The sequence below is a fragment of the Salmo trutta genome, unplaced genomic scaffold (assembly GCF_901001165.1).
Source record: "Salmo trutta unplaced genomic scaffold, fSalTru1.1, whole genome shotgun sequence".
NCBI lineage: Eukaryota > Metazoa > Chordata > Actinopteri > Salmoniformes > Salmonidae > Salmo > Salmo trutta.
Window position 1 is genome coordinate 2,541,382 of NW_021823104.1, and position 22,004 is coordinate 2,563,385.

A 22,004-nucleotide genomic window follows, 5' to 3' on the forward strand; every position below is an offset into this window, starting at 1 on the left:
CATTCCTTGAGCTTCTTGGCTCTGTTTATTGAAGACTGAGGATCTCTGGCATGACGTGACACTTTCTGATGCTCCCATAGGCTCTCAGAAGGCGGCAAAACGTTGAATTATGACGCTGCTGTCTCTGGTTGAAAAACAGGATCTCATTTTGTAAGTGGCCATCTGAGAGGAATGATACTGGAGCGCGCGTACCCGTGAAGAGTCCATTTCAGTCATTGAACAAAAACAAACACTCCCGGTCGGAATATTATCGCTATTTTACGAGTAAAGTGGCATAGAAATTGACTTTAAACAGCGGTTGACATGCTTCGAAGTACGGTAATGGAATATTTAGAATTTTTTTGTCACGATATGCGTCGGGCGCATGACCGTTCTTTACCCTTGGATAGTGTTTTGAACGCACGAACAAAACGCCGGTATTTGGATATAACGATGGATTATTTTGAACCAAACCAACATTTGTTATTGAAGTAGAAGTCCCGGGATTGCATTCTGATGAAGACATCAAAGGTAAGACCATTTTTCTTATAGTAAATCTGACTTTGGTGAGGGCTAAACTTGGTTGGTGTGTAAATGGCTAGCCCTGTGATGCCGGGCTATATACTCAGAATATTACAAAATGTGCTTTCACCGAAAAGCTATTTTAAAATCGGACATGGCGATTGCATAAAGAAGTTCTGTATCTATAATTCTTAAAATAATTGTTATGTTTTTTGTGAACGTTTATCGTGAGTAATTTAGTAAATTCACCGGAAGTTTTCGGTGGGAATGCTAGTTCTGAACGTCACATGCTAATGTAAAAAAACTGTTTTTTGATATAAATATAAACTTGATTGAACAGAACATGCATGTATTGTATAACATAATGTCCTAGGGTTGTCATCTGATGAAGATCATCAAAGGTTAGTGCTGAATTTAGCTGTGGTTTTGTTTTTTGTGACATTATATGCTAGCTTGAAAAATGGGTGTCTGATTATTTCTGGCTGGGTACTCTGCTGACATAATCTAATGTTTTGCTTTCGTTGTAAAGTCTTTTTGAAATCGGAAAGTGTGGTTAGATTAACGAGAGTCTTGTCTTTAAAATGCTGTGAAATAGTCATATGTTTGAGAAATTGAAGTAATAGCATTTCTAAGGTTTTTGAATATCGCGCCACGGGATTCCACTGGCTGTTGAGTAGAGTGGGACGCAAGCGTCCCACCTTTCCCATAGAGGTTAAGGTGAACCGAGGTGGGTTGGCTACGCACTTCTATCTGGCCAACCCCAATTCCTGTACAGTTGTCTGCTTCCCCAGGAAATTGTTTAATGTTTACCTTAAATTCTACATCTTGATCTTCTTTGATTCCTTATTCTGTATGTCACTCATCAGTGTATTATATAGTTTATCTTTTACTTCTTCTCAATGACAACGGTGTCTTATGATTAGTACCGGAAGATGGTGGATCTGAATGTATCAGAAAGGTTACCAAAACTATGATGCAGCTCAGAGTCTCTACTCTTCTCAAAAACCGCCAACCCTCTCCTGCCCTTAGTCTCTCTGCTAGGTACCACCCCATACTCACACCTCTAGGAGCACACACAGTGATGAACGGTTGGGATAGGAAATCTTCGTTAAGGAGGTAACCCCCGGACCCTGTTGGTGCTTGGTTCTTCTCCTAACTCTGTGTGTGATCAGCAGTGCTCATATGTGTACATACCTTCTTGCAGTGGATAACGTGGACCCAAGTGACTCTCTCAGCTTTTCTAATGGCAAAGGCAGTGGTTTAACAGAACCTGGTATGGGCCTTCCCAACGGGACTGCTTCCAGTTTTTTCTCCTCAGGGACTGGATCCACACCCAGTCTCCTGGTTGGATTGAGTGAATCACCTTCTCCTGTAATTCACCTGTTGGACACAAAATATTGGACATACGGGTTTGGTTAAAAAAAAATAAACAGTCTTCTCACTAGTTCTGTTAGTATTTCTTCAACTTCTATGTCTACCTGTTCTGGTATCTCTATTCTCCCTAACTCTGGCATTCTCTAGGCTTTACCTGATTAGCTAAAATGTCATCCATCATTTAAAGAGATGGCTCCTAGTAAACCAACTCTAGGGATCATATCTTGACTTAATATTTTAGCTACTATAATCATGTCCACCAAGTAAGTACCCATTTGCTATACTTATTTATTCTTGTTAAACACCCCTTCTTCCCCTCATTTTGGAATATCTCAATAAGGTCCCTTTCCAACAGTTGGAATGGATATTCTACGAAAAAATGTGTTAAGTAATTATCCTCTAGGCCATCACTCTTTCCTAACTACTCTACTATACTTCCCTCCCATTGATACATTGCTTAGCCTATGTATCAATATTGCTGCATATGGTTTTAAATGTCTATGTGCTTGTCTGTGTAAATAGTAACTTTTCTCTCCTTTCTTATTTCACCGGTTCTAGTCAATGCTACTATTTCGGCCTACTGTGCAGAATAGTGTCTGGGCAGTGGTTCAGTGTCTAACACCTGAAACCAACTAAGCTTTCATTGCTCTTTTAGTTAGGGTAACAATTACTTTCAACAAAATGATCATATCTCCTCCTAGCGAATTTACCAAACATAAACTTAAAATCAAAACTAAAATACATGCCTGCCAACGGAGCCGATAGTCTCTCCATGAATTAATATCCTAAAGCTAAGTGGACCAAATTCTCTTCCTATCTACTCCTGCTGGCCCCCCTCCTTTCTTCCTGCTACTCCCCAACCCTCAAGGTTTCAGCAGTGCAGGGGAGCATTTCTCAGTCTGCCCTTTCTTCTATCTGTCTCCTGCTTTTTCTCATTATTAACAGTCAGTATCAAATATGGGTTGTTTCCAAATATTTACTAAATGTCTCATTGTCTCCTTGGTTGCACTCCTGAATTTTAGAAAAATCAACCTGTCTAGATATTGCATATCTACTTAAATTTATCTCGATACCCTCAATGATCCTGGATCACCTACAGATGTCATATATTCCTGTCCTGTTGACATAAGTCTACCATTATTAAACGTATTCACAACAAAATATAATACTATTATATCAATTCCACAGCCTTGTTGTGTTAAATCTCTTACACTGCTTTCAACCACAGCTGACTTCCTAAGGGAAAATAAACATATCTAGATCATGTAAAAAATACCCCTGCTACTGGTCAAAATATTTTCAAATAACATAATCAGATCAAAATGACTAATCTGATTTACTCCACCAAGAAAAATTATTGTACCCTTATTGTTCTAGGAAAATAGACTTAACCTCTTGAGGCTATGTGGGACGTTAGCGTGCCCCCCGTGGCGCACCCTATCAACAGCAGGTGCATTTCAAGAGCGGCAAATTTGAAACCAAATAAATGTCCAAATTCAAATTTCTCAAACATACAACTAACTTACAGCCTTTGAAAGATAAACATCTTCTTAAGGAAGCCTACCCTTAGTCTAAGGCTTTACCCTTTTAGTCTTCTCATTGGTTCAAATTATCAATTGTGTCTAAGAACTTTAACTCCATCATAATTATCAGTTCTACAAATTCCCTTAAAATCAATATCACCAATGACCTTAAATTCTGTAACGGCTGTCTGAGGAAGAAGTGGACCAAAATGCGGCGGAGTTAGGGTTCGTCATATTTATTTCAACGAACGCTATGCAATTTACAAAAACAACAAAACTGACAGCCAACACAGTCCTGTCAGGTGCAACCACAATGACAAGCACAATTACCCACAAACCCAAAAGGCAAAGTAGGCAACTTATGTGTGACTCCCAATCAGCCACAACCCTCTACAGCTGTGCCTGATTGGAAGTCACACGGCCAAAATCAATGACACAATCAAACACAACATTTTACTTCTGCCACGTCCTGACCCAACTACACCCTCTACTGGTCAGGACGTGACACATTCACTATCCAAATGGCTTTTCAATGTGGCTGATCAGACCACACAGGGAAGCCACTAGAGGGGTCAAAAGTCATTCCACCCTTTCAGAACCGTGTTTCTTACTGCATTAGACAAATGAAGGCTAAGAACTTTATCCACATTTTGTATCCCAGGTTCCCAGAACATTCCCTATCAAAAGAATTTCACTTGTTTAATTAAAACTCAGAAAACAAAACTTCCAAAATGCCATGTGTATACCCCTTTAAGATATCCTGTCCTTAGGAATTTTTCCCAAAGAGAGCTAAGCGCTCCTTTTCCATAAAATAACCACTTGGTCAGCGTTTCATCCTACCACACTGATTCAAAAACCCAAAAGTTGACTATAAACAAAACCTAATAATACTTATAATTCCATTGTACTCCCCCCAATCATTAGTTTTAAACTTCCTCAATGGTTAATGTGATTGAACATGCCTTTCCTTCCTCCTCTGAGTCTGGCTGTGGGCGCCTGACCTTCTTCTCTCTGTATTTGTCTCGACCCCCTCTCTGGCCTCTCTTACTTCCCTCAGATCTGCTAGCCCCCACCCTACGAGGTTCTGTGTGATGGCACAACTTATCTTGGGACGCATTCCACTGAGGAAAGCAAATTTTAATTGCTGATAAAACGGGGCATCAAATCCATCCACTACCTGGGATTCTATTAACCCACTGTTTGCGTTGAACACGTCCTTTAATCTCTCTAGGTATTGGCTTATAGTCTCACTGTCTTCTTGTTTACACTCGAGAACCTTAGAGAAATCTGCATGTCCTCCAACACTCTACTCAACAAACTGGATGCAGTCTATCACAGTGCCATCCGTTTTGTCACCAAAGCCCCATATATTACCCACCACTGCGACCTGTACGCTCGCGTTGGTTGGCCCATGCTTCATACTCGTCGCCAAACCCACTGGCTCCAGGTCATCTACAAGTCTTTGCTAAGTAAAGCCCCGCCTTATCTCAGCTCACTGGTTACCATAGCAGCACCCACCTGTAGCACGCGCTCCAGCAGGTATATCTCACTGGTCATCCCCAAAGCCAATTCCTCCTTTAGCCGCCTTTCCTTCCAGTTCTCTGCTGCCAACGACTGGAACAAATTGCAAAAATCTCTGAAGCTGGAGACTCATATCTCCCTCACTAGCTTTAAGCACCAGCTGTCAGAACAGCTCACAGATCACTGCACCTGTACATAGCCCATCTGTAAATAGCCCATCCAACTACCTCATCCCCATACTGTATTTATTTATTTATCTTGCTCCTTTGCACCCCAGTATCTCTACTTGCACATTCATCTTCTGCACACCCTACCACTCCAGTGTTTAATTGCTATATTGTAATTACTTTGCCACCATGGCCTATTTATTGCCTTACCTCTCTTATCCTACCTCATTTGCACACAATGTATATATACTTTTTCTATTGTATTATTGAGTGTATGTTTGTTTTACTCCGTGTGTAACTCTGTGTTGTTGTATGTGTCCCACTGCTTTGCTTTATCTTGGCCAGGTCTCAGATGTAAATGAGAACTTGTTCTCAACTAGCCAACCTGGTTAAATAAAGGACTTGTTCTCTACTAGCCTACCTGGTTAAATAAAGGACTTGTTCTCTACTAGCCACCTGGTTAAATAAAGGACTTGTTCTCTACTAGCCACCTGGTTAAATAAAGGACTTGTTCTCTACTAGCCACCTGGTTAAATAAAGGACTTGTTCTCTACTAGCCACCTGGTTAAATAAAGGACTTGTTCTCTACTAGCCACCTGGTTAAATAAAGGACTTGTTCTCTACTAGCCACCTGGTTAAATAAAGGTGAAATAAATCAAAATAAAATAAAAAGGCACTTGAAAATGTTGTCTTGCTGATTCTGAATGAAACAATCCATGTGTCCATGTGTCCATGTGTCCATGTGTCCATGTGTCCATGTGTCATTTGTCTCAAGGCTTAAAAACCCTTCTATATTAACCCGTCTCCTCCCCTTCATCTACACTGATTGAAGTGGATTTAACAAGTGACATCAATAAGGGATCATAAGCTTTCACCTGCATTCACCTGGTCAGTCTGTGTCATGGAAAGAGCAGGTGTTCCTAACGTTTATACACTCAGTGAAGTGGACGGGTACTGTCATGTTTTTGGATGATCAGTCAGTGGAGATTCAATTGGTCTTTTCATCGCATGTTTCCAAACACATAAATCAGACCAGAGGACAACACATTCTGCAGGACAGATTTGTGATGTTTTATCCACTGTAGACTAGATCCATTTATCCACTGTAGACTAGATCCATTTATCCACTGTAGAGTAGATCCATTTATCCACTGTAGAGCACTAGATCCATTTATCCACTGTAGAGCACTAGATCCATTTATCCACTGTAGAGCACTAGATCCATTTATCCACTGTAGAGCACTAGATCCATTTATCCACTGTAGAGCACTAGATCCATTTATCCACTGTAGAGTAGATCCATTTATCCACTGTAGAGCACTAGATCCATTTATCCACTGTAGAGCACTAGATCCATTTATCCACTGTAGATCACTAGATCCATTGATCCACTGTAGAGTAGATCCATTTATCCACTGTAGAGCACTAGATCCATTTATCCACTGTAGAGTACTAGATCCATTTATCCACTGTAGATCACTAGATCCATTTATCCACGGTAGAGTAGATCCATTTATCCACTGTAGATCACTAGATCCATTTATCCACTGTAGAGCACTAGATCCATTTATCCACTGTAGAGCACTAGATCCATTTATCCACTGTAGAGTACTAGATCCATGTATCCACTGTAGAGCACTAGATCCATTTATCCACTGTAGAGCACTAGATCCATTTATCCACTGTAGAGCACTAGATCCATTTATCCACTGTAGAGCACTAGATCCATTTATCCACTGTAGAGCACTAGATCCATTTATCCACTGTAGAGCACTAGATCCATTTATCCACTGTAGAGTAGATCCATTTATCCATTGTAGAGCACAAGATCCATTTATCCACTGTAGAGATCCATTTATCCACTGTAGAGTACTAGATCCATTTATCCACTGTAGATATCCATTTATCCACTGTAGAGCACTAGATCCATTTATCCACTGTAGAGCACTAGATCCATTTATCCACTGTAGAGCACTAGATCCATTTATCCACTGTAGAGTAGATCCATTTATCCACTGTAGAGCACTAGATCCATTTATCCACTGTAGATCACTAGATCCATTTATCCACTAGAGAGTAGATCCATTTATCCACTGTAGAGCACTAGATCCATTTATCCACTGTAGCGCACTAGATCCATTTATCCACTGTAGAGCACTAGATCCATTTATCCACTGTGGAGCACTAGATCCATTTATCCACTTTAGAGCACTAGATCCATTTATCCACTGTAGAGCACTAGATCCATTTATCCACTGTAGAGCACTAGATCGATTTATCCACTGTAGAGCACTAGATCCATTTATCCACTATAGAGTAGATCCATTTATCCACTGTAGAGCACTAGATCCATTTATCCACTGTAGAGCACGAGATCCATTTATCCACTGTAGAGTACTAGATCCATGTATACACTGTAGAGCACTAGATCCATTTATCCACTGTAGAGCACTAGATCCATTTATCCACTGTAGAGCACTAGATCCATTTATCCACTGTAGAGCACTAGATCCATTTATCCACTATAGAGTAGATCCATTTATCCACTGTAGAGCACTAGATCCATTTATCCACTAAAGAGTAGATCCATTTATCCACTGTAGATCACTAGATCCATTTATCCACTATAGAGTAGATCCATTTATCCACTGTAGATCACTAGATCCATTTATCCACTGTAGAGCACTAGATCCATTTATCCACTGTAGAGCACGAGATCCATTTATCACTGTAGAGTACTAGATCTATGTATCCACTGTAGAGCACTAGATCCATTTATCCACTGTAGAGCACTAGATCCATTTATCCACTGTAGAGCACTAGATCCATTTATCCACTGTAGAGCACTAGATCCATTTATCCACTGTAGAGCACTAGATCCATTTATCCACTGTAGAGCACTAGATCCATTTATCCACTGTAGAGCACTAGATCCATTTATCCACTGTAGAGTAGATCCGTTTATCCACTGTAGAGCACTAGATCCATTTATCCACTGTAGAGCACTAGATCCATTTATCCACTGTAGAGATCCATTTATCCACTGTAGAGCACTAGATCCATTTATCCACTGTAGATTAGATACATTTATCCACTGTAGAGCACAAGATCCATTTATCCACTGTAGAGCACTAGATCCATTTATCCACTGTAGAGCACTAGATCCATTTATCCACTGTAGAGCACTAGATCCATTTATCCACTGTAGAGCACTAGATCCATTTATCCACTGTAGAGCACTAGATCCATTTATCCACTGTAGAGTAGATCCATTTATCCACTGTAGAGTACTAGATCCATGTATCCACTGTAGATCACTAGATCCATTTATCCACTGTAGAGTACTAGATCCATGTATCCACTGTAGAGTACTAGATCCATTTATCCACTGTAGATCACTAGATCCATTTATCCACTGTAGAGCACTAGATCCATTTATCCACTGTAGAGTAGATCCATTTATCCACTGTAGAGCACTAGATCCATTTATCCACTGTAGAGTACTAGATCCATTTATCCACTGTAGAGCACTAGATCCATTTATCCACTTTAAAGCACTAGATCCATTTATCCACTGTAGAGCACTAGATCCATTTATCCACTGTAGAGCACTAGATCCATTTATCCACTGTAGAGTAGATCCATTTATCCACTGTAGAGTAGATCCATTTATCCACTGTAGAGTACTAGATCCATTTATCAACTGTAGAGCACTAGATCCATTTATCCACTATAGAGTAGATCCATTTATCCACTGTAGAGTAGTAGATCCATTTATCCACTGTAGAGCACTAGATCCATTTATCCACTGTAGAGCACTAGATCCATTTATCCACTGTAGATCACTAGATCCATTTATCCACTGTAGAGCACTAGATCCATTTATCCACTGTAGAGTAGATCCATTTATCCACTGTAGAGCACTAGATCCATTTATCCACTGTAGAGTAGATCCATTTATCCACTGTAGAGCACTAGATTCATTTATCCACTGTAGAGTACTAGATTCATTTATCCACTGTAGAGCACTAGATCCATTTATCCACTGTAGAGTTCTAGATCCATTTATCCACTGTAGAGCACAAGATCCATTTATCCACTGTGGAGATCCATTTATCCACTGTAGAGTACTAGATCCATTTATCCACTGTAGAGCACAAGATCCATTTATCCACTGTGGAAATCCATTTATCCACTGTAGAGCACTAGATCCATTTATCCACTGTAGAGATTCATTTATCCACTGTAGAGCACTAGATCCATTTATCCACTGTAGAGTAGATCCATTTATCCACTGTAGAGCACTAGATCCATTTATCCACTGTAGAGCACTAGATCCATTTAGCCACTGTAGTGCACTAGATCCATTTATCCACTGTAGAGCACTAGATCCATTTATCCACTGTAGAGCACTAGATCCATTTATCCACTGTAGAGCACTAGATCCATTTATCCACTGTAGAGCACTAGATCCATTTATCCACTGTAGAGTAGATCCATTTATCCACTGTAGAGTAGATCCGTTTATCCACTGTAGAGCACTAGATCTTTCAGTCAGTCTGTGAGGGTAGAGAGTGGGTCTGCAGTCAGTCTGTGAGGGTAGAGAGTGGGTCTGCGGTCAGTCTGTGAAGGTAGAGAGGGGGTATGCAGTCAGTCTGTGAGGGTAGAGAGTGGGTCTGCAGTCAGTCTGTGAGGGTAGAGAGTGGGTCTGCGGTCATTCTGTGAGGGTAGAGAGTGGGTCTGCAGTCAGTCTGTGAGGGTAGAGAGTGGGTCTGCGGTTAGTCTGTGAGGGTAGAGAGTGGGTCTGCGGTCAGTCTGTGAGGGTAGAGAGTGGGTCTGCAGTCAGTCTGTGAGGGTAGAGAGTGGGTCTGCAGTCAGTCTGTGAGGGTCAGAGCTAGGGTTAGGACAGTCAGTCTGTGAGGGTCAGAGCTAGGGTTAGGAGAGCCAGTCTGTGAGGGTTAGAGATAGGTCATTCAGTTTGGCCAGTAACCGAAAAGTTGGGTTAGGGTTAGGACAGCCAGTCTGTTAGGGTTAGGACAGCCAGTCTGTGAGGGTCAGGACAGCCAGTCTGTGAGGGTTAGGGCAGCTAGTTTGTCAGGGTTAGGACAGCCAGTCTGTTAGGGTTAGGACAGCCAGTCTGTGAGGGTTAGGGCAGCCAGTCTGCCAGGGTTAGGACAGCCAGTCTGTTAGGGTTAGGACAGCCAGTCTGTGAGGGTTAGGACAGCCAGTCTGTGAGGGTTAGGACAGCCAGTCTGTGAGGGTTAGGACAGCCAGTCTGTGAGGGTTAGGACAGCCAGTCTGTGAGGGTTAGGACAGCCAGTCTGTTAGGGTAAGGACAGCCAGTCTGTGAGGGTTAGGACAGCCAGTCTGTTAGGGTTAGGACAGCCAGTCTGTGAGGGTAAGGACAGCCAGTCTGTTAGGGTTAGGACAGCCAGTCTGTTAGGGTTAGGACAGCCAGTCTGTTAGGGTTAGGACAGTCAGTCTGTGAGGGTTAGGACAGCCAGTCTGTGAGGGTTAGGACAGCCAGTCTGTGAGGGTTAGGACAGCCAGTCTGTGAGGGTTAGGACAGCCAGTCTGTTAGGGTTAGGACAGCCAGTCTGTTAGGGTTAGAGCTAGGGTTAAGACAGTCAGTCTTTGAGGGTTGGAACGAGGACAGTCAGTCTGAGAGGGTTAGAGCTAGGACATTCAGTCTGTGAGGGTTAGAGCTAGGACATTCAGGACATTCAGTCTGTGAGGGGTAGAGCTAAGGTTAGGACAATCAGTTTGTAAGGATTCGAGTGAGGACAGTGAGTCTGTGGGTTAGAGCTAGGACATTGTCTATGAGGGTCAGAGCTAGGGTTAGGACAGCCAGTCTGTGAGGGTTAGAGATAGGGTTAGGACAGCCAGTCCGAGGGTTAGAGATAGGGTTAGGACAGCCAGTCTGTTAGGGTCAGAGCTAGGGTTAGGACAGTCAGTCTGTGAGGGTCAGAGCTAGGGTTAGGACAGCCAGTCTGTGAGGGTTAGAGCTAGGGTTAGGACAGCCAGTCTGTGAGGGTTAGAGATAGGTCATTCAGTTGGGCCAGTAACCGAAAAGTTGGGTTAGGGTTAGGGTTATGACAGCCAGTCTGTAGGACCTGCCTTGTTGATAGTGTTATTAAGATGGTAGAAACTAGGGCCTGTAGGACCTGCCTTGTTGATAGTGTTGTTAAGAAGGTAGAAACTAGGGCCTGTAGGACCTGCCTTGTTGATAGTGGTGTTAAGAAGGTAGAAACTAGGGCCTGTAGGACCTGCCTTGTTGATAGTGCTGTTAAGAAGGTAGAAACTAGGGCCTGTAGGACCTGCCTTGTTGATAGTGTTGTTAAGAAGGTAGAAACTAGGGCCTGTAGGACCTGCCTTGTTGATAGTGTTGTTAAGAAGGTAGAAACTAGGGCCTGTAGGACCTGCCTTGTTGATAGTGCTGTTAAGAAGGCAGAGCAGGGCTTTATTATGGACAGACTTCTCCCCATCTTAGCTACTGTTGTATCAATATGTTTTGACCATGACAGTTTACAATCCAGGGCTACTCCAAGCAGTTTAGTCACCCCGTCTTGCTCAATTTCCACATCATTCATTACAAGATTGAGTTGAGGTTAAGGGTTTAGTGAAGGATTTGTCCCAAATACAATGCTTATATTTAGGACTAACTTATTCCTTGCCACCCACTCTGAAACTAACTGCAGCTCTTTGTTAAGTGTTGCAGTCATTTCAGTCGCTGTAGTGGCTGACGTGTACAGTGTTGAGTCATCAGCATAGATAAACACTCAGGCTTTACCCAAAGCCAGTGGCATGTCGTTAGTAAAGCCATTATAGCAGGGGGTGTAAAGCCATTATAGCAGGGGGTGTAAAGCCATTATAGCAGGGGGTGTAAAGCCATTATAGCAGGGGATGTAAAGCCATTATAGCAGGGGGTGTAAAGCCATTATAGCAGGGGGTGTAAAGCCATTATAGCAGGGGGTGTAAAGCCATTATAGCAGGGGGTGTAAAGCCATTATAGCAGTGGGTGTAAAGCCATTATAACAGGGGGTGTAAAGCCATTATAGCAGGGGGTGTAAAGCCATTATAGCAGGGAGTGTAAAGCCATTATAGCAGGGAGTGTAAAGCCATTATAGCAGGGGGTGTAAAGCCATTAGAGCAGGGGGTGTAAATCCATTATAGCAGGGGGTGTAAAGCCATTATAGCACGGGGTGTAAAGCCATTATAGCAGGGGGTGTAAAGCCATTATAGCAGGGGGTGTAAAGCCATTATAGCAGGGGGTGTAAAGCTATAGCACCTACATAACACAGTCATTTGTGTAAGTTTGTTGTCAATTTGTTAACTGTAAAATAGCATTGTATCTGGTCAAACACAATTTTTTTCCAGAAGTTTCCTAAGGGTTGGTAACAGGCTGATTGGTCGGCTATTTGAGCCAGTAAAGTGGGATTAACTGTTCTTAGGTAGCAGAATGACTTCAGCTTCCCTCCAGGCCTGAGGCCAATAGTAGGCTTATTCCTGCTCTCAAATATTGACCAGGCACACACACACACACACACACACACACACACACACACACACACACACACACACACACACACACACACACACACACACACACACACACACACACACACACACACACACACACATAGAGCAGGGTAACAGCCTCCCTTATAAACAGACCTACTGAGACAGAGAGACACTGAGACAGAGAGACACTGAGACAGAGAGACACTGAGACAGAGACACTGAGACAGAGACACACTGAGACAGAGACACACTGGGACAGAGAGACACTGAGACAGAGAGACACTGAGACAGAGAGACACCGAGACAGAGACACACTGAGACAGAGACACACTGAGACAGAGAGGCACTGAGACAGAGACCTACTGAGACAGAGAGACACTGAGACACTGAGACAGAGAGACACTGAGACAGAGAGACAGTGAGACAGACCTGCTGAGACAGAGAGACACTGAGACAGAGACACACTAAGATATAGAAACACTGAGACAGAGAGGCACTGAGACAGAGAGACAGAGAGACACTGAGACAGAGAGACACTGAGACAGAGACACACTGAGACAGAGACACACTAAGATATAGAAACACTGAGACAGAGAGACACTGAGACAGAGAGACACTGAGACAGAGAGACACTGAGACAGACCTACTGAGACAGATAGACACTGAGACAGAGACACACTGAGACTGAGAGACACTAAGACATATTGAGATAGAGACACTGAGACAAAGGTTAGAGCTAGGCTAGGGTTAGGACAGTCAGTCTGTGAGGGTTTGGGTTAGGACAGTCAGTCTGTGAGGGTTAGGGTTAGGACAGTCAGTCTGTGAGGGTTAGGGTTAGGACAGTCAGTCTGTGAGGGTTAGGACAGTCAGCCTGTGAGGGTTAGGGTTAGGACAGTCAGTCTGTGAGGGTTAGGGTTAGGACAGACAGTCTGTGAGGGTTAGGGTTAGGGTTAGGACAGTCAGTCTGTGAGGGTTAGGGTTAGGACAGTCAGTCTGTGAGGGTTAGGGTTAGGACAGTCTGTGAGGGTTAGGGTTAGGACAGTCAGTCTGTGAGGGTTAGGGTTAGGACAGTCAGTCTGTGAGGGTTAGGGTTAGGACAGTCAGTCTGTGAGGGTTAGGGTTAGGACAGTCAGTCTGTGAGGGTGAGGGTTAGGACAGTCAGTCTGTGCGGGTGAGGGTTAGGACAGTCAGTCTGTGAGGGTTAGGGTGAGGGTTAGGACAGTCAGTCTGTGAGGGTTAGGGTGAGGGTTAGGACAGTCAGTCTGTGAGGGTCTGGCTGCGCACGGCTGAATTGAGTCCCTTATAATCTCGATGTTGTTTTAAAAAGGTTCCTCCTCTAAAAGTCAAAACGCTGTGAGATTTGGTTTCAAGCCCTTTTAGCTTTTCAACTAGACACTGATTACACAGGAAGATAAGACCACCACACTGGGGGGGTGTGTGTGTGTGTGTGTGTGTGTGTGTGTGTGTGTGTGTGTGTGTGTCTGTGTCAACACTCCACTGTCCCCTGGCAGAGGTTCCATTAGATTCTCTCCTCTCTCTTGTTGCCGGGCGCTACTGTACACTGTTGTGTTTGACCAACTCCTGCTCTCAAATATTTACCACACACACACACACACACACACACACACACACACACACACACACACACACACACACACACACACACACACACACACACACACAGAGAGAGAGCAGGGTAACAGCCTCCCTTATAAATACAGAGAATACTGAGACAGACCCTGTAGTCACAGTGAGACAGACCTACTGAGACAGACTTACTGAGACAGAGAGACACTGAGACAGAGACACTGAGACAGACCTACTGCGACAGAGAGACACTGAGACAGAGAGACGCTGAGACAGAGAGACACTGAGACAGAGAGACACTGAGACAGAGACACTGAGACAGAGACACACTGAGACAGAGAGACACTTAGACAGAGAGACACACTGAGACAGAGAGACACACTGAGACAGAGAGACACTGAGACAGAGAGACACTGAGACAGAGACACACTGAGACAGAGAGACACTGAGACAGAGAGACACTGAGACAGAGACACTGAGACAGAGACACACTGAGACAGAGAGACACTGAGACAGAGAGACACACTGAGACAGAGACACACTGAGACAGAGAGACAGTGAGCAGCAGGAGACCTCTATAAGCCTGGAGAGAGAGCGGACCAGAGGACCAGAAGAGGAAACCCAGAATCCTAAGTCCAACCCAGAAGAACAGGACCAGTCAGTCAGCTGGGACCCAGAATACCCAGAACCGGCCCAGTCCACTACAGCCCCAGAACCAGCCCAGAACCGGCCCAGGCCACTACAGAACCAGCCCAGAACCGGCCCAGGCCACTACAGCCCCAGAACCCGCCCAGAACCAGCCCAGAACCCGCCCAGAACCAGCCCAGAACCCGCCCAGAACCAGCCCAGAACCAGCCCAGAACCAGCGGACAGGACAGAGAGGTGAGGAGAGTGTGGAGGGTTCAGAACGAGACCAGACCAAAAATATGCCTTTAACCGCTCAGTTCTGATTGGTGTTCTGTCTCTGTCCTCAGTTCTGATTGGTGTTCTGTCTCTGTCCTCAGTTCTGATTGGTGTTCTGTCTCTGTCCTCGGTTCTGATTGGTGTTCTGTCTCTGTCCTCAGTTCTGATTGGTGTTCTGTCTCTGTCCTCAGTTCTGGTTGGTGTTCTGTCTCTGTCCTCGGTTCTGATTGGTGTTCTGTCTCTGTCCTCAGTTCTGATTGGTGTTCTGTCTCTGTCCTCAGTTCTGATAATATTAATGTCAAGATGGCGACGGGAGTCATCAGAACCTTCCGTCTCTCGGCCACTTCCTCCTGCTATCTACCCATGATCCTCCAGCATTCCCCCATGGATGAGGAGGAAGAGGAGAGGGAGGAAGAGGAAGAGGAGGTAAGTCCTTATAACTCTTTTTAAACTTCTGACCTTTATCTCTGATATTAAATGTTTTTTTTATTGATTTGATAAAATAAATGATTATTGTTATTAATATTATTATTAGGAGAGGGAGGAAGAGGAAGGTGATGAGGAGGAGGAAGCTTTCTCAAGCCCCGCCCCTCGCTCGTCAGATCTGACCAATCAGCTGCTTCGGTTCGCTGACACCATCAGCCGGGACGTCATGCGGTATTTCGGCTGTCGCCGCGACGACCCGGACGCCTGTGACATCTACGGCGACGACGACGACCGCGTCTCCACGGCGACGAGCGGACGACGGCGTTACTACGACGACCTGGTTAGGATGGCAACGGGAAGCCCGGAGTCCGTGTCTAGGGCCGACAGTCGCCGTGTCGCCGGGGGCGACGGAAGTCTTGGTCCGTTGGCCGAGTTGTTTGACTGTCGGATAGGGCGGAGCCGGGGACAATGTCGTCCAATGAACAAGAGACACCTCCCTCTCAGCTTCTGGAACGAGCCAATCCCCTGCCTGCCTGTGGGCACGCTCATTAGCGCTGACAATACACGCACACACCACAACACGCACTCGCACGACAACGTGCACTCACACCCGGACTTCAGTGACCTGCTGGCTTACTGGGACCCCAATCCCGACGTCACACACACCGACCTCTCACACACACCGACCACACACACACACCGACCTCACACACACACCGACCTCACACACATACAGACACCGATCTGACGGCGACACACTGAGTTCTGTTTAACAACGCTGGACGGTTGTGTTGTAATTATTGTTGTAATTGTAATTATGTTTTATTTATTTATCGATCATGTTTGTCTCATTGAATCTGAATTTGAAAGAGACATTTCAACTGTGAGGGGTGAAGATGTATGAATGTATTTCTATATGTATATATATTATATACATGTTTTTCTTTATTTAAATTTTTTTCTACATCAAAACTATGAAATAACACATATGGAATCATGTAGTAACCAAAAAAGTGTTAAACAAATCAAAATATATTTTATATTTGAGATTCTTCAAAATAGCCAAAACTTTGCACACATCTTGGCATTCTGTCAACCAGCTTCACCTGGAATGCTTTTCCAACAGTCTTGAAGGAGTTCCCACATATGCTGAGCACTTGTTGTCTGCTTTTCCTTCACTCTGTGGTCCAACTCATCCCAAACCATCTCAATTGGGTTGAGGTCAGGGGATTGTGGAGTCCAGGTCATCTGATGCAGCGGTCCATCACTCTCCTTCTTGGTCAAATAGCCCTTACACAGCCTAGAGGTGTTTTGGGTCATTGTCCTGTTGAAAAACAAATGATAGTCCCACTAAGTCCATATCAGATGGGATGGCGTATCGCTGCAGAATGCTGTGGTAGCCATGCTGGTTAAGTGTGCCATGAATTCTAAATAAATCACAGACAGTCTCACCAGCAAAGCACCATCACACCTCCTCCTCCATGCTTCACGGTGGGAACCACACATGCAGAGATCATCCGTTCACCTACTCTGAGTCTCACAAAGACACGGCGGTTGGAACTAAAAATCTCAAATTTGGGCTCATCACACCAAAGGTCAGATTTCCACCGGTCTAATGTCCATTGCTCGTGTTTCTTGGCCCAAGCAAGTCTCTTCTTCTTATTGGTGTCCTTTAGTAGTGATTTCTTTGCAGCAATTTGACCATGAAGGCCTGATTCATGCAGTCTCCTCTGAACAGTTGATGTTGAGATGTGTCTGTTACTTGAACTCTGTGAAGCATTTATTTGGACTGCAATTTCTGAGGCTGGTAACTCTAAAGAACTTATCCTCTTCAGCAGAGGTAACTCTGGGTCTTCCTTTCCTGTGGCGGTCCTCATGAGAGCCAGTTTCATCATAGCGCTTGATGGTTTTTGCGACCGCATTTGAAGAAACGTTTAAAGTTCTTGAAATGCTCCATATTGACTGACCTTCATGTCTTAAAGTAATGATGGACTGTCGTTTCTCTTTGCTTATTTGAGCTGTTCTTGCCATAATATGGACTTGGTCTTTTACCAAATAGGGCTATCTTCTGTACACCCCCTACCTTGTCACAACACAACTGACTGGTTCAAACGCACAAAGAAGGAGAGAAATTCCACAAATGAACTTTTAACAAGGCACACCTGTTAATTGAAATGTATTCCAGGTGACTACCTCATGAAGCTGGTTGAGAGAATGTCAAGAATGTGCAAAGCTGTCACCAAGACAAACGGTGGCTACTTTGGAGAATCTAAAATATAAATATATTTTTATTTGTTTAACACTTGTTTGGTTACTACATGATTCCATATGTGTTATTTCATAGTTTTGATGTCTTCACTATTATTCTACAATGTAGAAAATAGTAAAAATAAAAACCCTGAAATAAGTAGGTGTGTCCAAACGTTTGACTGGTACTGTATATGTATATGTATTTGATTGTATTTATGTAACACGTATAGAGATACATTATACAGTTAGTACTGTATTGTACAGTATACAGTTAGTACAGTATTGTAAAGTATACAGTTAGTATAGTATTGTACTGTATACAGTTAGTACTGTATTGTACTGTATACAGTTAATACTGCATTGTACTGTATACAGTTAGTATAGTATTGTACTGTATACAGTTAGTATAGTATTGTACTGTATACAGTTAGTATAGTATTGTACTGTATACAGTTAATATTGTACTGTATACAGTTAGTATTGTATTGTACTGTATACAGTTAATATTGTACTGTATACAGTTAGTATTGTATTGTACTGTATACAGTCAGTATTGTATTGTACTGTATACAGTTAGTACTGTATTGTACAGTATACAGTTAGTATAGTATTGTACTGTATACAGTTAGTATAGTATTGTACAGTATACAGTTAGTACTGTATTGTACTGTATACAGTTAGTACTGTATTGTACAGTATACAGTTAGTATTGTATTGTACTGTATACAGTCAGTACTGTATTGTACAGTATACAGTTAGTATTGTATTGTACAGTATACAGGTATTATTGTATTGTACTGTATACAGTTAGTATTGTATTGTACTGTATACAGTTAGTATTGTACTGTATACAGTTAGTATTGTATTGTACTGTATACAGTTAGTATAGTATTGTACTGTATACAGTTAATATTGTACTGTATACAGTTAGTATGGTATTGTACTGTATACAGTTAGTATAGTATTGTACTGGTTACAGTTAGTATTGTATTGTACTGTATACAGTTAGTATTGTATTGTACTGTATACAGTTAGTATAGTATTGTACAGTATACAGTTAGTACTGTATTGTTCTGTATACAGTTAGTATAGTATTGTACTGTATACAGTTAGTATTGTACAGTATACAGTTAGTACTGTATTGTTCTGTATACAGTTAGTATTGTATTGTACTGTATACAGTTAGTATAGTATTGTACTGTATACAGTATAGTATTGTACTGTATACAGTTAGTATTGTATTGTACTGTATACAGTTAGTATAGTATTGTACATTATACAGTTAGTATAGTATTGTACAGTATACAGTTAGTATAGTATTGTATATTATACAGTTAGTATAGTATTGTATTGTACTGTATACAGTTAGTATAGTATTGTACAGTATACAGTTAGTACTGTATTGTACTGTATACAGTTAGTACTGTATTGTACAGTATACAGTTAGTATTGTATTGTACTGTATACAGTCAGTACTGTATTGTACAGTATACAGTTAGTATTGTATTGTACAGTATACAGGTATTATTGTATTGTACTGTATACAGTTAGTATTGTATTGTACTGTATACAGTTAGTATTGTACTGTATACAGTTAGTATTGTATTGTACTGTATACAGTTAGTATAGTATTGTACTGTATACAGTTAATATTGTACTGTATACAGTTAGTATGGTATTGTACTGTATACAGTTAGTATAGTATTGTACTGGTTACAGTTAGTATTGTATTGTACTGTATACAGTTAGTATTGTATTGTACTGTATACAGTTAGTATAGTATTGTACAGTATACAGTTAGTACTGTATTGTTCTGTATACAGTTAGTATAGTATTGTACTGTATACAGTTAGTATTGTACAGTATACAGTTAGTACTGTATTGTTCTGTATACAGTTAGTATTGTATTGTACTGTATACAGTTAGTATAGTATTGTACTGTATACAGTATAGTATTGTACTGTATACAGTTAGTATTGTATTGTACTGTATACAGTTAGTATAGTATTGTACATTATACAGTTAGTATAGTATTGTACTGTATACAGTTAGTATAGTATTGTACAGTATACAGTTAGTATAGTATTGTATATTATACAGTTAGTATAGTATTGTACAGTATACAGTTAGTATAGTATTGTACATTATACAGTTAGTATAGTATTGTACATTATACAGTTAGTATAGTATTGTACTGTATACAGTTAGTATAGTATTGTACATTATACAGTTAGTATAGTATTGTACATTATACAGTTAGTATAGTATTGTACTGTATACAGTTAGTATAGTATTGTACAGTATACAGTTAGTATAGTATTGTACAGTATACAGTTAGTACTGTATTGTACTGTATACAGTTAGTACTGTATTGTACTGTATACAGTTAGTATAGTATTGTACTGTATACAGTTAGTATAGTGGAGTCTGCCATTAGCACAGTCAACGTAGTCAGCTCAGCTTTCCCCACTGAGACCGTGTCTGTGCCTCGATCTAGGTTGGGCAAAATTAAAAATGGCGGTGTTCGCTTTAGTAATCTCACTAGTATAAAGACCTCCTCCATTCCTGCCATTATTGAAAGAGATTGTGATACTTCACATCTCAAAATTGGGTTACTTAATGTTAGATCCCTCACTTCCAAGGCAGTTATAGTCAATGAACTAATCACTGATCATAATCTTGATGTGATTGGCCTGACTGAAACATGGCTTAAGCCTGATGAATTTACTGTGTTAAATGAGGCCTCACCCCCTGGTTACACTAGTGACCATACCCCCCGTGCATCCGGCAAAGACGGAGGTGTTGCTAACATCTACGATAGCAAATTTCAATTTACAAAAAAAAAACAATGACGTTTTCGTCTTTTGAGCTTCTAGTCATGAAATCTATGCAGCCTACTCACTCACTTTTTATAGCTACTGTTTACAGGCCTCCTGGGCCATATGCAGTGTTCCTCACTGAGTTCCCTGAATTCCTATCGGATCTTGTAGTCATAGCAGATAATATTCTAATTTTTGGTGACTTTAACATTCACATGGAAAAGTCCACAGACCCACTCCAAAAGGCTTTTGGAGCCATCATCGACTCAGTGGGTTTTGTCCAACATGTCTCTGGACCTACTCACTGCCACAGTCATACTCTGGACCTCGTTTTGTCCCATGGAATAAATGTTGTGGATCTTAATGTTTTTCCTCATAATCCTGGATTATCGGACCACCATTTTATTGCGTTTACAATTGCAACAAATAATCTGCTCAGACCCCAACCAAGGAGCATTAAAAGTCGTGCTATAAATTCTCAGACAACCCAAAGATTCCTTGATGCCCTTCCAGACTCCCTCTGCCTACCCAAGGACGTCAGAGGACAAAAATCAGTTAACCACCTAACCGAGGAACTCAATTTAACCTTGCGCAATACCCTAGATGCAGTTGCACCCCTAAAAATTAAAAACATCTGTCATAAGAAACTAGCTCCCTGGTATACAGAAAATACATGAGCTCTGAAGCAAGCTTCCAGAAAATTGGAACGGAAATGGCGCCACACCAAACTGGAAGTCTTCCGACTAGCTTGGAAAGACAGTACCGTGCACTATCGAAGAGCCCTCACTGCTGCTCGATCATCCTATTTTTCCAACTTAATTGAGGAAAATAAGAACAATCCGAAATTTATTTTTGATACTGTCGCAAAGCTAACTAAAAAGCAGCATTCGCAACTGGAGGATGGCTTTCACTTCAGCAGTAATAAATTTATGATCTTCTTTGAGGAAAAGATCATGATCATTAGAAAGCAAATTACGGACTCCTCTTTAAATCTGGGTATTCCTCCAAAGCTCCATTGTCCTGAGTCTGCACAACTCTGCCAGGACCTAGGACCAAGGGAGATACTAAAGTGTTTTAGTACTATATCTCTTGACACAATGATGAAAATAATCATGGCCTCCAAACCCTCAAGCTGCCTACTGGACCCTATTCCAACTAAACTACTGAAAGAGCTGCTTCCTGTGCTTGGCCCTCCTATGTTGAACATAATAAACGGCTCTCTATCCACCGGATGTGTACCAAGCTCACTAAAAGTGGCAGTAATAAAGCCTCTCTTGAAAAAGCCGAATCTTGACCCAGAAATTATAAAAAACTATCGGCCTATATCGACTCTTCCATTCCTCTCAAAAATTTTAGAAAAAGCTGTTGCGCAGCAACTCACTGCCTTCCTGAAGACAAACAATGTATACGAA

General features: G+C 42.0%; 1 protein-coding gene across 1 annotated transcript; it reads left to right on the top strand.

Moving 5' to 3' along the window:
* Positions 1–15,400: 15,400 nt before the first annotated feature.
* LOC115188880 (uncharacterized) lies at positions 15,401–16,217 on the top strand (the record flags this gene model as incomplete). The annotated part of the gene is made up of 2 exons (XM_029747705.1): positions 15,401–15,527; positions 15,643–16,217. Coding segments are annotated over exons 1-2 (702 nt in total), but the record flags the coding sequence as incomplete, so codon positions are not given.
* Between the last annotated feature and the right edge of the window lie 5,787 nt (positions 16,218–22,004).